This window comes from Petaurus breviceps, unplaced genomic scaffold (genome assembly GCF_028583685.1).
Source record: "Petaurus breviceps papuanus isolate PSGF00001 unplaced genomic scaffold, PetGlider_PUasm1.0 90444, whole genome shotgun sequence".
NCBI classification, from domain to species: domain Eukaryota; kingdom Metazoa; phylum Chordata; class Mammalia; order Diprotodontia; family Petauridae; genus Petaurus; species Petaurus breviceps.
Window position 1 is genome coordinate 385,071 of NW_027187256.1, and position 15,167 is coordinate 400,237.

General features: G+C 38.2%; 1 protein-coding gene across 1 annotated transcript; it reads right to left on the reverse strand.

Annotated features, from left to right (window-relative positions):
* Window positions 1-13,993: 13,993 nt before the first annotated feature.
* Window positions 13,994-14,947, reverse strand: LOC138177583 (olfactory receptor 52N5-like). Its single transcript, XM_069108797.1, has one exon. The coding sequence runs from the start codon at window positions 14,945-14,947 to the stop codon at window positions 13,994-13,996; it is 954 nt and encodes a 317-aa protein (XP_068964898.1).
* Between the last annotated feature and the right edge of the window lie 220 nt (window positions 14,948-15,167).

Below are 15,167 nucleotides of genomic sequence, written 5' to 3' on the forward strand. Positions count from 1 at the left end.
GAGTATCAACAAGAGCATGATGGACAATGTCAAAGGTTGCAAGAGGTCAAGAATGATGAGAATTGGGAAAAAACTACATGTCCTGCATGGACAATCCTGAGCCTGAATTTGGACTGCCTCAAGTCTCTCCTCATTCCATATGCCATGCAGCCATGAAGGTGATTTTTCTAAATCATTTGTCCAGACATGACATTCCCTAATAAACTTCTATGGTTCCCTACGACCTCCAGGATCAAATACAAAATCCTCTGTTTGGTGCTCAAAGTCCTTCAAAATCTAGTCCCCACCCACATTTCCAGTCTTCTTACACATTACCCCTATATACTTTGCTCTCTGCAAAGTACTCTTTAGTCCAGTGACATTGGCCTCCTTGTTCTTCCACCAACCGGTTACTCCATCTCTTAGCTACAGGTATCTTCTCTGACTGTCCCACAAGCCATCAATGCTCTCTCTTCTCATTTCTACTGACTTGCTTCCTTCAAATACCAATAAAACCACACCTTCTACAGGAAACTTTTCCCAATCCCTCTGAATTCTAATTCCTTCCCTTTCATAATTATTTTCTACTTTTCCTATATGTTTGATCATTGATTTTTCCACTAAATTATAAGTTCCTTGAAGACAAGCACTATCTTTTGTCTTTTTTTTTTTAGTAGACTTGGTGCTTAGCCAAGTCCTGGCACATAATAAGCACCCAATAAATTGTTTTGACTGAATGACTGTTCTTATATGTTTATTCTTTTTTGATGGTAGGTCAATGAATACCAGTCCTTAGCTGGGTATGTCCATGCTTAGAGAGAGGTTAAGTGAAATAAACCTAGTAAGGTTTAGAGGTCCTAGGCACAAAGAAAGGAGTGATTGAATGTAACTTCACCAGGACTGAGTTGGTGACAATACAGGAATCCCCAGCAACTACTCCAAGACTCTTGGAGACTATAGCCACCGACAGAACGATTGACTAAAATGTGACAAGCCTGACAGCAGATTAAATCAGTTGTTTAGACAGTTCTATACCAAGGCAAAATATAAAGTGCCTATTTAGCAGTTCTGAAAACTATGTAATCTTCTGATGAGTTTTAAGTATTGACCTCCCAAGAGATTATAAGAATAGTGAAGTTAGGATGTTAAATCCCATTTAAGTTGTTCTCCTAAATTTATGCCATGAGTCTTTTAGATTTTATTTCTTTTGAGCATAGGAATAATTTGCCTGTCTCATACTGGATCAAAATTGTGCATTATTTAAATATTTCCTAAAACCTTTTTTGGGATGGGAGGAGGACCAAAAACGTGAATCATAAATAAAATTATCATTTGTATTCTGAGATGTAACTTAATAAACCAAAAAGTATGAAAAGAAGGAGATCAACCTGCTCAGTTAGGACCAGGGTCTCCAGGACTTAAACCAGGCCAGACTACATGCTTGGATACAGAAAAGAGATATCAGTCCATTAGTGTTTTATCAAGAGTATGTATGTGTGTGTGTGTGTGTGTGTGTGTGTGTGTATATATATATATATGTGTGTGTGTGTGTATATGTGTGTGTGTGTATATATATATATATATATATATATATATATATACACAGAGAGAGAGAGAGAGAGAGAGAAAGAGATCTATATATCTGATTTGATAGAACAAAATTCTACCTTAAAGATTCTTTTACATCAAGGTGCCCAAATTCTTCATAAGATTCCTTCAAAAACATAACTATGGAAATTACTTTGTTCCAAGGCCCCCCGATTAAGTAAAATACAAAATAATAATACAAGTAATACAAAAATCCTGGCCATAGGTGCTTGTGACAGCCATGAAAGATGTCCAGTATAAAATCCAAATGAAAGAAGGTTTGCCTATAAATCTTCAGATTCTCCAGATATGCCAGATTCCAGATGACATTGTGCTTATCACTTCTAGTCCTATATCACTAGGGAGCCATGTAAAAGATATGCTTATTCACATACACACACAAAAAGAGTTCACCCAAACTGGAAAAACCAAGTAGATGAGAATTGTCTATTGTTTAGACTATGATCTTCATATTAAATGAAGAATCAAAAGTTAGTTCATTCCTATATATGTCTATATGTCTCTGTGTGTGTATATATATATACACACACACATACACATACATATATACACACATATCTATATCTACCTGTCTGCCTGTTTATCCAAATCTACATCTATATATCTCTATCTACATCTATCTATCTATCATCTATCATCTATCTATCTGTATGTTGGATTGACCAAAATAAATGGATGATAGACTGGATCCAGAATGAACTAATATGGCATAAGTGGGCTGGATTTGTCTCTGGGAAATTGCACAGTTCTTTTAATGTTCTTAACCATTCCCCCTTAAAAAAAACTCATCATCTTACCAGCAATTTGCTTCCATTGATAATCTCCCAAAAAGTGAATGCTAGGATCATCTGAAGACCAATGGAGAGATAAATTATTAGTGTGAATAGACCTCAACACATTATAAACAAGGAATTACTCAGAAAAAGCTAGCATTATCACAGAAATATATGACCAGAAAGATGGCCAGTTTACATGATGAAAGTAGGAGCTAATCACTGGTCAGCATAAATGTTCAACTAGTATCTCTGCAATGCCAAAGGAGTGAAAAGAAAATCTCTAGCACGTTGGATGCAGACTGATATAGTAGATAGAAAGTGGGTCTTGGAGTCAAGAAGACTTGGGTTCTAGTCCTCTGGACATATATTAAGAAATCCTTCAACCCCTTGATGACCCCAAGGAAATTCCTTGAGACTATATACTGCAGAAAAATTGGTGATCCACTTTGGTAGAAAGATTTTCATCATCTAATTCTAATTCATTCCTATACTGATGAAATCATAGGTACAATTCCATGCTTGCCCTTCCTCCTTCACTACCACCTCCCAAAGTGGAAAAGAATGAATTGTTTGAGAAAGTGTGAATCTAAAGTCACGGTCTGCATCATGAAGACCCATCTCTGTCAAATCAGAAATCTTTTTTATTATTTATGTTTGCTCCTAGAACTAAAGACTCTTATTTTTTAAAAATCATAAAACCTTCCCTTTTTGTTGTTGTTTTCAACTCCTCTACATCCTTAAGCACAGGCTTCTACAAGTCTTTTAAGAAAGTGTTTTATAAACTTGAAAACATTCTATACATACACATATAATGATTGTGAGGTATGTGATTGAATGATTTGCTGATATCATTTTTGGTGGGCTTGGGAGTTTTTAACCATGATACATTGTTGGTGGAGTTGAGAAATGGTGTAATCATTTTGGAAAACATTTTGGTAAACAGCTTTTTTGGGGAGCAGGCACCCATAATCTATGGAAGGGAAAATACAGGGAGTCTGCAAAGACAACTTTGTTGATACCAAACATTGAGAGAGAAAAGACAGTTTTTTATTTAGCTGCCAGAGACATGGACCTTGGGGATCTAGTGTCAAGGAGAGAGTCCTTGGGTGAGTATCCCTGTGTCTGTTTTGGTAACAGAGTCAGGACTGCAACAAGGGAAAATTTTCTCATAGGACAGGGGCCTGCTGAGAGGTTGGGAGGCTTCCTTCCAGAGGTACAACCTTATGGTTGGGGCCCAAATGGAAGCACACCATCAACATGTTTTTTGACTTTTTCAATGTATTAATCAAATATGCTGACCTTTTTTTCCTCTCTAAAAATATTATTTATCATATGGAATGGTTCTCTGGGAAAGGGAGTACTATGGTGATGTAAGATTGGGTACTGTGTTGATGTAAAAAAGAGAAATTATCAATAAAAATGTATTTAAAGTAAATGAATTTTAAAACCATGTCAAGAATGCTAAAGCTACTATTGAACTAAGCTATCAAGGGAAGCTAAAGAAAAAAGGTTCAGAACAAAAGGTCATTATATTGGGGAGAAAGGAAGGATCAATGAAAGGGCAGGACCTTTGCTTGGGGTGAATAGGTCAATGATCATAACTAGCAATAGAGAAAAAAGTAAAGCTGTTCAATTCTTATTCTGTTTTTCTTTTGTATGTGAAAACAAACTGCCTTTACACTGAAAATGACTAAGTAGATATCCTAAAAGGCAATGATAACAGTGCATTTAGCTACCCTTGATAACATCAAATCACCTGGCCCAATTGAATAATATTCCCATTTCCTGAAAGAATTCACATCTCTGGTTGCAGTGCCAATGTCAGTGATATTTGATAGATTGTGGAAAAATCAGAGAGGTATTACAAGACTGTTGAAGGGCAAATATCCAGATTTTCAAAAACTGAAGCAAACTCTGTCCACTAAAAATAGGCCAGTGAACTTGATTCCAATTCTTGAGAAATTTTGAAAGGATAATTAAAGATTAACAACTACCTAGAAAGGGAAGCAGTGATATGAAGAACCAGCTTGGTTTCAACAAGAATGAGCCATGCCAGACTAACCTTGTTTCTCTTTTTTCCCCATAAAATAATTAAGTAGTAGATTAGGGAATGCTGTGAATATAATTCTTTCTATCTTAGAAAGGATGTTCCTAAGGGCCCCCAAGGGAGCAGTGGACCTGGAAGCTTTTCCAGGCTACTTCTCTGACCTGCCTAGGAAATACTGTGATTCCCAAAAGTGTGTTTCTCACAATGAACTGTGTAGAAACCTCCCAACTACTTGGTGGTCTTCAAAGTCCCCAAACACTGTGCATTTACACTTTTTTAATAATTACTTATTATCCTTGGATAAAAGATTCTGCAATTTTGTTAAAAAGTTGTCTTTCACAATTATTAAAGTTAGTTGCTTCCTCTTGTCTCTTAGTGTGGAATAGAAAATGATATCTTACTGTGATTATAAATTTCTGCCACTTACATTCCAGATATTTCCCTTTTCTCCCTTCATTGATACTGCTCTTTCTCTACAGACTTTCCCTCTGTTATGAAATTCTGTAGTTTGCTAAGTTGTCCTATATTGTTGTGAACTATATAAACAGGCTCTTTGTCTAACACTCTCTAATCACTGGCCTCTTCCTGCTTGAGGCAAAATTCAGTTTTGTGGAAACATTCCTCTAATTAAACAACTGGTTATATATTACAGTGCCTGGGGATAGAGAGGTTTTTCTGAAGGAAGTGAGGAAAATAGTAACTTCCTTTCGGTTTCCTTTATCCTGGATCCTCCAGGCTTAGAGTTAAGGCCTTTCTCCTCAAAGACTGTCCAGTGCTTTCTTGGTTATTCTGAGATAAGCATCTCCATTTTAGATCAAGTTCAAAGGGTGTAACCCAGTCTCTCTCAAAATGGCTTTGATCTATTCCAGGAGGACACGTTTATTGGATTGTCTAATACAATGTAAATAATGTTTTCTCCAAGTCTAAGCACCTGAGAGCCTAAAATGGTTGATTTCTCCTACACCCTAATCAAGAGACAAAAAGCAAATAATAATTGCCCTTAAGGAACTTACCTTTGACTGGAGAGATAAGGTCAAATAAGGCTGTCTTGGTAGGTGGGGAAAACAAAGGAAGGACTTTATTTTGCTGAGGAGATAGAGGGATAGTGAAATTTTTTGAGTATGGGCCAATTGGAGCCACTAGGTGGTGCAGTGGCTAAAACAAAGAACTGAGTTCAACTATGTCCTTAGTATAGCTGTGTGACCCTGGACGATCACTTAACCCTGTTTGCCTCAGTTTCCTCATCTGCAAAGTGAGCTGGAGAAGGAAATGGCAAATCACTACAGTATCTTTACAAAGAAAGTCCTAATAGGGTCATGAAGAGTTAAACACAACTGAACAACAAGAATGAAATGGGTTAATCAGGGTTAGATCTTAAAGAAATAAACTACTTTTACTTAATAAAATTTCTTTTTGTTGATTTCAATTCATTGAGGGAGTTTGGGTACAATATTATCATCTTCTTAATCTTGAATGCTAAATAACTGATTTTAAAATTTAAAAAGTTCAAGTAAGAAATATTTCATATTTTCTGTCCCTACAATTAAGCAATTTTTTAAAACAAAAAAAAGTCCTTTTACATATCAACATGGTCCTGCAAAACAAATAATCCCCACATTTTTGTTGTATTATTCAGTCTTTCAGTCATCTCTGACCCTTAGTGACCCCATGGACTATATTATGCCAGTACTGTCTGGGTTTTCTAGGCAAAGATACTGGAGTGGTTTACCATTTCCTTCTCCAGTGGATTAAGACAAACATATTAAGTTATTTGCCCAGGGTCACACAGCTAGTAAGGTATCTGAGGGCAAATTTGAACTCACCTATTCCTGACTCCAGGCTCAGCGCTCCATCCACTGAAACACCTTGCTGCCTCCAATGATCACATGAGCCATGTCTAAAAATAGAATTCTCTGTGTTTTAAGGTCATTATTTCTCAGTCAGGAGGTGAAGGAAGTGTTTCATCATTGTTTTCTACTCTTGGTTTATTCTTGCCTGTTATCATTCCTTCATCAGAGTTCTACAATCTTTTAAAGATGATTAATTGAGGGGTGGCTAGGTGGCACAGTGAATATAGCACCGGCCCTGGAGTCAGGAGGACCTGAGTTCAAATCTAGCTTCAGACACTTAACATAAAAAATTAGCCATGTGACCTTGGGCAAGTCACTTAACCCCAAATTGCCCTCCAAAAAGCCAAAAAAAAAGATGATTAATTGATTGGGTGCTTGATCAACATTTGATTGTTTGACTGGCTCTCACCTTCTTGGTGCTAAGTATGGAGCCTCTCAGCAATATAGGAAATTAAAGATCATTTCATTTAAAAAATTGAAGATAAATCATATAACTGTCAAAGCTATGGGTGGGGAATGAATTCCTAACCAAACAAGAGATAGAAACAATTACCAAAAAAAAAAAAATAGATAATCTTATTACATTTAATTATTAATTAAACAGTTCTCAAAAGAATTTCATTCTATAACAATTATATGAAGCAACACTTAAAAAGAAAAAAGCAAATCAGAATAACTCTGATGTTCCACTGCATGCCCAGAAAATTGGCAAAGAGGACAAAAGAAGGGAATAATTAATGTTGGAAGAGTTATGGAGAGTCAGGGACACTAACACATTGTTGGTAGAGTTGCACATTGGTTCCATCATTTTGGAAAGCAATTAATAATTATTCAAAATCTCCTAATCCTTTCACACAGATGAAGGTCCATGGGTATGAACCAGGTCACAGGGACCTAGTGTGAGTTTAGCATAGATTTTGAGTGAGATCTAGAATACCACATTCCACATCTCCAAAAGACAATGCAATTCCTGTCTTTCTGACAAATAGGAAAGCAATTACTGAAAAACCATTCTTTCCTTCTCAGAGGAAAATTGTTGACCTACCTACTGCAAGACAAGTTGGAATTAGCCAAAAACTGCAAATTAGTGATAATCATTTAATATCATCTTTGGACCTCAATAAGGATCAGAGCCTGAACTAATCAACCAGAAGAAAAGCCTGAACCTAAAAGCATCTTTGTTCTCTGAGTAAACTCAGAGAATACATCATCCTAAGTCAACAAAGACAGATGGGGCTGACTTAAGAGCATTTTCCCTTCGTTTATAACTGTTAAGGATGAGACCTTTAACCCTAGACACTATATTGAATAATGGGACTTTTTCTTAATGTTTTTATTTTATGGACACATACTATGTTATGGTATGTTAATGGTAAAGAAAACACAGATATCCCGGGTGGTAATTTCAATCAACACTTTGTCAACTCTCTTATTGTATTTACCATGTATTCAATTAAGAAAATTCCTTTCTCAGAATATGGTTAAACATATATGGAGATCATAAATTTGAGTGACACAGACATGCTGAGTTGAGATTTGTTCTAAAACATATTTAAGCCTGGTCATTCTTTTATCAGTCACTCAGAACTTATGTTTTGGGTATGTGTAAGTTTTCTAGCTTTGGCTAGCTTTAAGGGAATAGACAACATGGATTTACATATCACTTGACCTGTCTGCTTCCTTAACCAAACTTTCAGGACAACTTAAGGAATTGTCTTTTTGGAGGCCAGGTGCTCCCATGGAAGTTCATTTGAAGGTAAGCAGGAACCTGGCAAAGTTTAGCATGTAGGTTATGACAGCACCATAGGAGTTTTCATTAAAGTTCAGGTTTTTGCCAAGGAAAAAGTCCATATGCACTTCTTGGTTAATTAAGACTGTTTTCTGGTTGATATATTCCATATAAATATGTATATTTTAATCACTTTGGGCCCACAGAATCCCTAAACATTTGGAGCACTTTCTTAACACATCAGGTAGGAGTTGGTGGTCATTCATATATGGTAATTTTTGGCTTGGTGTTACATCCCTTAGCATGAAGAGATAGGGTCATAAATAGTTAAATCTAGTCATATGGATTTGGGTTTGTCAAAAACCAGACAGCCCTTGAGCTTGAATTGTACCCTCTCTGTAAGGAGTTGACTTTGAGTAGGTTGCAATATATCCTCCATCCACTAGAGGGATTATAAAACTGAACTCTTTCCTTCCAAGGTGGCTTACCCATTCTTGGTCTTTCACATTCAGTAGCTAAAGTCTTCCCTTCAATTTTCCAAACTGTGGTTTTGCAAATTCACAATCTAAAAAATTAACAAAATATTAAAATAGTTAGTGATTCAACTATCTTATTTCAACTCTTACCCTTTGGAATAAATCTTTCTGTCATTTCTTCCCCTAACCTGATATCAGTAACCAACAGTTTTAATGTACTACACATCAAAATAAAATGAAAATAAACACAATCTCCCTCTCCAAAAATGACTAGAAACCATCCTATGAGAGAAACACACTTTTTTTTTTACTTTTTTTAAAGCAATTAGGGTTAAGTAACTTGCTCAAGGTTACATGGCCAGTTATTTCTGGGTATGGATCCCCAGGTCATCCCAACATTGGAGCCAGTGCTCTTATTCACTGTGCTAACTGGCTGCCCTGAGAAACACACATTTGAGGTTTGCAAGACTTGCAAATGAGCTCCCAGGTCTACTGTTCCCTTGGGGGATCTTAAGAAGACCCATGTGGGATACCTCTCAATGCAGCTGTGGGGAACATAGAACTTCCAGGTAGGGTCAGGTAGTTAACCTGGGACAAGCTTACACTGCTTCCTTTTGGGGGGACCCTTAGGAAGATCCACATGATGTGCCCTTTAAAAATTCAAGCCCCTTCTCACTGAAAGAGCTCAGAAACAGAGTCCACAGAGGAAGGTATTTAGGCTTCCAGCAAGGAAGAGGGTGTGATGCTGACTAAGGTCACACCCATACTCATACAAAAGCAGGAGTGCTTCCTGGTAGATTTAGGGTTAGTTGAATTCTTCAAATTCCTTACTTTATTTCCATATATATATTCATTCTACATTCCCTCTTTCTCTCTAGTCAAATTCCTCATACTCTTCACCTTATTACCCTCTATATATTCTACATTCTCTATGTATGCAGATTATATGCAGATTACATAGGCATGGTAATGAGGAAACTTGTGACAGGGGTATGACCCCTCAGGCTTAAATTGGATTTTCCTGTTTGATGCCTTAGATGTCAAATCCGATCACCTCTTTTGTATCCTTATTCTTTTTTAGCTGTCTTAGCTAGTCTTTGACAATATTCATCACTATCCTCCTTGATATTTTCTTCTTTCTAAGTTTTCTAGAGTCTCTCTAAGTTCTCTCCTGATTCTCCTCTGCCTAGCTGACTGTTCCCTCTTTGTCTTGTTTGCTGGATTTTCATCCAGGTCCTGTCTTCTAAACATAAATGTTCCTCTTTTTTTCTCCCTTTATACTACTAAACTTGGTGATCTCATCAGCTCCAAGAATTTAATTAGCATCTCAATACTAATGATTATCAAATTTTCTTATCCGGCCCCAAACTCTTTGCTGACCTCCAATTTCAGACACCTCAACCTGGATATCCAATAGACATTTTAAACTCAATATGCCCAAAACTGAACTTATTATCATTTCCCCTAAACCATTTCCTTACCTCCTACCTTCCCTGTTACCATAGAGGACAATGCCATTCTCTCAGTCCCTTAGACTTGCAACCTAGGAGTCATCCTGGATTCCACATTCTCCCTCTCCCCACCGCCCCCCCCCCCAATTTCCAATCTGTTACAAAGACCTCTCAAACACTCCCGTTTCTCTACTCTAAAACTACCACTATTTTAGTGTGAGCCCTCATCACTTCATGCCTGGACCTCACACTTGCTGGTGGGTCCACTGCAATGGATCTTTGTCGGCCACCGAAGTGATTTTCCTAAAGTGCTCCCTATTACCTCCAAGATCAAATACAAAATACTCTGGCATTCAAATCCATTTATAACATAGTCCCTCCTACTTTTCCAGTCTTTTTTACCTTACTCTCTGCCAAATAGTCTTCCATCCATTGACAACAGCCTCCTGGCTATTCCAAGAACAAGGAAACTCCATTTTGTGGTTCAGGTATTTTCTCTGGCAGTCCCACTTGCCTGGAATGCCTACTGATTTCCCTGGCTTCTTTTTAGTTCCAGCTACAACCCCATTTTTTCTCACCCCTCTTAATTCAGATGTCTTCCTTCTGTTATTTCCTATATATCCTGCACATAGCATATTTGTACTTATTTGTTTTCATGTTGCCTGCCCCATTAAATTGTGAATTTCTTGAGGGAAAGTATTGTCTTTTGCCTCTTTTTGTATATCCAAAGCTTAGCACAGCATCTGACACATAGTAGGCACTTAACAAATATTGATTGATTGCTGCAGAACTCAGTAATCTTATAGTTTATTCTAGAGTTAGTTTTTCTCATGCCTTGACACAGCATGAGACCCACCATCAGAGTTATGCTAACCCAGGAGACTGGTTGCATGTACAAGAATGAGTCAACAAAATCATAGTCCAGAACCAATTAGCATTAGAAAATAATACAAACTCAAGCAAAGCATTACAGAGTGTTTCACCAGTAGGTAAGCATTACAGAATTTTTCAGTGAATTTATCCGCAGACACAAGAAAGAAGTTGTTTCAAGGACTGGAAGACTGAGTGCCTATGATATACTCAGGTAACAGAGAGTATATAGGAAATAGAGACTATAACAAAAACAAGAGCCAAAGTTCACAGAGGTCACAGAATCATAATTTTAGAGACAAATAGGACCTTAGAGGTTACTAATTCAACTTCCCACATTTTATGTATGTGAGAACTGAGGCCAGAGATATTAAGTGACTACCCAAGGTCTTGCATCTAAGAAGTTTCAGAGCCAGGACCTAAGTCCAGGTCCCAAATGCAATGTTTTTTTGTTGTTGTTGTTGTTGTTGTTGTTTTTTGTTTTTTTTATTAACACTACACTGTATCTCTGTAATAGCCAGGTCCTCTGATTTACAGAAGGTATCAAGAGGTGAACTTTTTATTTGAAAAATCCAAGGAACCTTGTCAAGATGCCTGATTCAGACGTGGAAAGATTAAGTATTCAGGATTGTAGTTATTTCTCCTTCATTCTCAAAGAGGACCAGTGTTGACTTGCAAGTGAATTGGATTTAAGTGAGGCAGGGCTGTGCAAAGTAACCAGCTTCACTCTTTCTTCCAGCACCATGTGGGTCCAGTGGCAAAATACAGATCAGGACAACTGGAGATGACTCCCAGCTGAGTAGCAGAGAAGTTCCTGAGAATGGATGGATCAGATCTATAGGCCTCCAATGCCTACTCTGGCCATCATCCTCAGTTCTTCCCTATTGACAATTTAGATTCTGTGCCCAGAGCTACTCTGAGCTGTGAAAGCTAATTTTCACCTTACTAGCCAGAACCAGATCTACGTTGGCACCATTTTCAAACTGTGGTACTTCTTTCCAGCTCCCTTTTGTATTAAATGCACTAGAAACTTCACAAAGTGGTTTGTGAAGATCAAATCAGAAAATATATATAACTTGTCATATAAAGGTAATCTATTATTTTTAACACTTGATTTTACCAGAGTATTATATGGCTTATGGATAAAAAGCAAAAACAAATTCTACGTTCGTGTTTTGCTTAATAAGGAATATAGTGTTATATTTTCATTTCCCTCAGTTATCTACTATTTCCCAAAACCTATACAATAGGCACAAGTTACCTAAAATGCATATCACTGTTGTGCATATAGAGTTATACAGGCATCTAGTGGGTAGGTGGATTTAATAGATTTCTAGAGGATTCCTCTTGATGTCCTTGTTCTCAGTAAGTCACACCTCTCATTTCTCCCATTTAAAAAAAAATATTTTTGATAGTTTCATTACAGTTTCTTTAGAGCATTTGATTTAAGTCTTACTGAGTTTTAGACTACATGAAGAATAGGACATTCTGGAGCTGACACTCAGAAATCTCTTTAATTTTATTGAACAACAAAATTATGGAATCGATCATTTGTCTTGCTGAAAGGAGACCCTGTCTGGTCATCTCTCTCTCTCTCTCTCTCTCTCTCTCTCTGTGATAGTAATGGCAATTAAAGATTCCCCTGTATTGGCTTGGTTTTCAAATTGATTGTATTAAAACCCAGAGTTTGTTGATCCCACCTGTGGGATGGGCTTGTTGATGTGAAAAGAAAGTCCTGAAGTGGGAGGAGCTGGTGATGTAGATTTGGAGAGACACTAGAGAGAGGCGGAAGATCTTTTTTGGAAGCAGCACCTCGTGGAGAGAGAGAGACTAAGAGAATTGCTGGTGGCCGCTTTGAATTGCCCTGGACTTTTGAGACCTGCCCCCTGAGCTGCCAAGGACTGAGGAGACATGGCTGTTTTGCTGGTACTTTGTCTGTCTGTTTTGATGTTATTTTGCCAGATTTGTCCACTGGTGAAAGACTGTCCTGTTGAAGAAGTCCTGGAACCTGGCATTTGGTTAAGAAGGCCTGAGACTGTCCTGCAGACAGAGAGTGAATACTGTCCACTGGTGAGGGACAGTACTGTTGTTGCAGGGGTCTGGGAGCCTTTTTGTTGGTTCAGAAGCCCTGAAGAAGGATTTTCTTGTTGTATGTTTACAGAAATCCTGGGAGAGGGCTTTGCTAATGTGTTCAGGGGTTCTAGGACTGTTCTACAGACAGAGGATAAATTCATGAAGGGACTGGCAATGTATCTTATGGCCTTGCTAAGCCTTGTCTCTCCAGGAACTAAGATTGCTGAGAACTTGCCTCGTGTCAAGATGAAGAAAAGACCTCCATTTGGGTATTAAGTGCTGTGTTTAGACTTGATGTAACTCTGGGGTAGATTCAATTGTGATCCAGGGGTGGGGAACTTTTGACCTTTTTGTGTTCTATGGTTGAGCAAATGAATGTATTTTACTTATGTTTGGAAACTAATCTCCATTTGAGAAGAGGGGCTTTGTGGTGGACTTAATTAAGGTATAGCCTAGGGGTGGAGAAGTATTTAGAACAGAGACTTTGTAATTGATTGAATGATTGGAAAGTCCTGGGGTGGGGTAGTACTTGGAGATTATTTAATCACACTTAGTAAATGCTGTATTTGGAATGATGTCATGTTTTGATCTTCTCTGTTCTGGGTTTGTTACTGAATAAAATAGAGAGCACCTATGCTGGTATTTTGAACCTGGGAAGTTGCCTTTCCTTGGCATTACATTACACTCTCTCTCTCTCTCTCTCTCTCTCTCACACACACACACACACACACACACACACTCTTCCAGATTGACCTCACTTACCCAATCAAACAAATAAGGGTATCTCTTTCTTATACTTAAGAATATATTTCATCCTGACTTAAGTGAGGGATGGAGAAAACATATTGTCCCTTCTTTGTCGATAGTTTAAGAATGTTGTTGTGGCTGTTGTTTTGTTTTGTTTCTTCTTTTGCTTTATCTGAAAGACTGGGTGCAGAGGACCACAGATGATATAAATGAGCAACATAGCAGGATATAGGTATACATGGTTGTTAGAGGCATGGGTGGGAATCTCAAATGGTAGGTCCATTTTGGCTCACTGGAAAACTGATAGAGAGAAGCTTAGGCAAACTATTAGTCACCATTTTGTATCCTATGGTAAGTTCATTTCTGTAGCTTTCAAAATGTCTCAGTTCACCTCCCCTCCTTGTCACAATGGAAGAACCTGATGACACTGTCTCGGATCTGCTTGGTCTTCACCCCATAGACAATAGGGTTCAGAGTTGGAGGTAAAAGTAAATAGAGATTAGCTACAATTATGTGAAGAGATGGAGGAATGGTATGCCCCCCGAAGCGGTGGGTAAAGAAGGTAAAAAAGGCTGGAACATAGGTAATGATGATGGCACAAATGTGGGCCGTGCAGGTACTGAAGGCCTTCTGCCTTGCTTCTGTAGATGCCAGGCTCACCACAGCTCGGAGGATCATGGTATAGGACACAGAGATGCAACATATGTCAAAAACACCAATTAGGAGGGCAACCATTAGACCATAGATAACATTCACCTTAATGCTGGAACAAGATAACTTTACCACAGACATATGGTCACAGTAGGTGTGGGAAATGATATTGCTTTGGCAAAAGGGTAAACGTTTCACCAAGAAGGGAAAAGGTATCATAAGTATCACACCCCGTAGGAAGGTAGCAAGCCCAGCTTTGGCGATAATGGGATTGGTGAGGATGGTGGCATAGCGCAGCGGGTAGCAGATAGCCACATAGCGATCCAATGCCATGAGCATGAGTACCCCAGACTCCACCCCAGTGAACCCGTGGACAAAGAACATTTGGACTAAGCAGGCATCAAACTTGATCTCCTTTAAATTAAACCAGAAGATGCACAGCGCATTGGGGAGGGTAGTGGTACACGTGAGAAGGTCAGTGAGTGAAAGCATTGCCAGGAAGAAGTACATTGGCCGGTGAAGTGATTCTTCGTACTGGATGAGATACACAAGGCCAAGGTTACCCACAAGAGATATGGCGTACATAGCACAGAGAGGAAGAGAGATCCATATATGAGCAGCTTCTAGGCCAGGAATGCCGTTCAAGATGAAAGAGTCTGGGGCCACATAGGAATCGTTGGAAATTGACATGCCTGTCTTCAGAGGACCTTATGGCTTCACAACAGAGTCATCTTCCTGGGAGGAAAGGAAATTAGGAAAAACATATGATTCAAAACTTCTTAATGAATCCAGATACAGGGGAGGTTGGAGGGAAGGGAAAAAAATAACAAAGTTAAAAAGTACACAGCAGAGAACAAAAGAAAACTCATAAGGAAGCAAAGAAAAGATGGACACGAGTATTATTTATCAT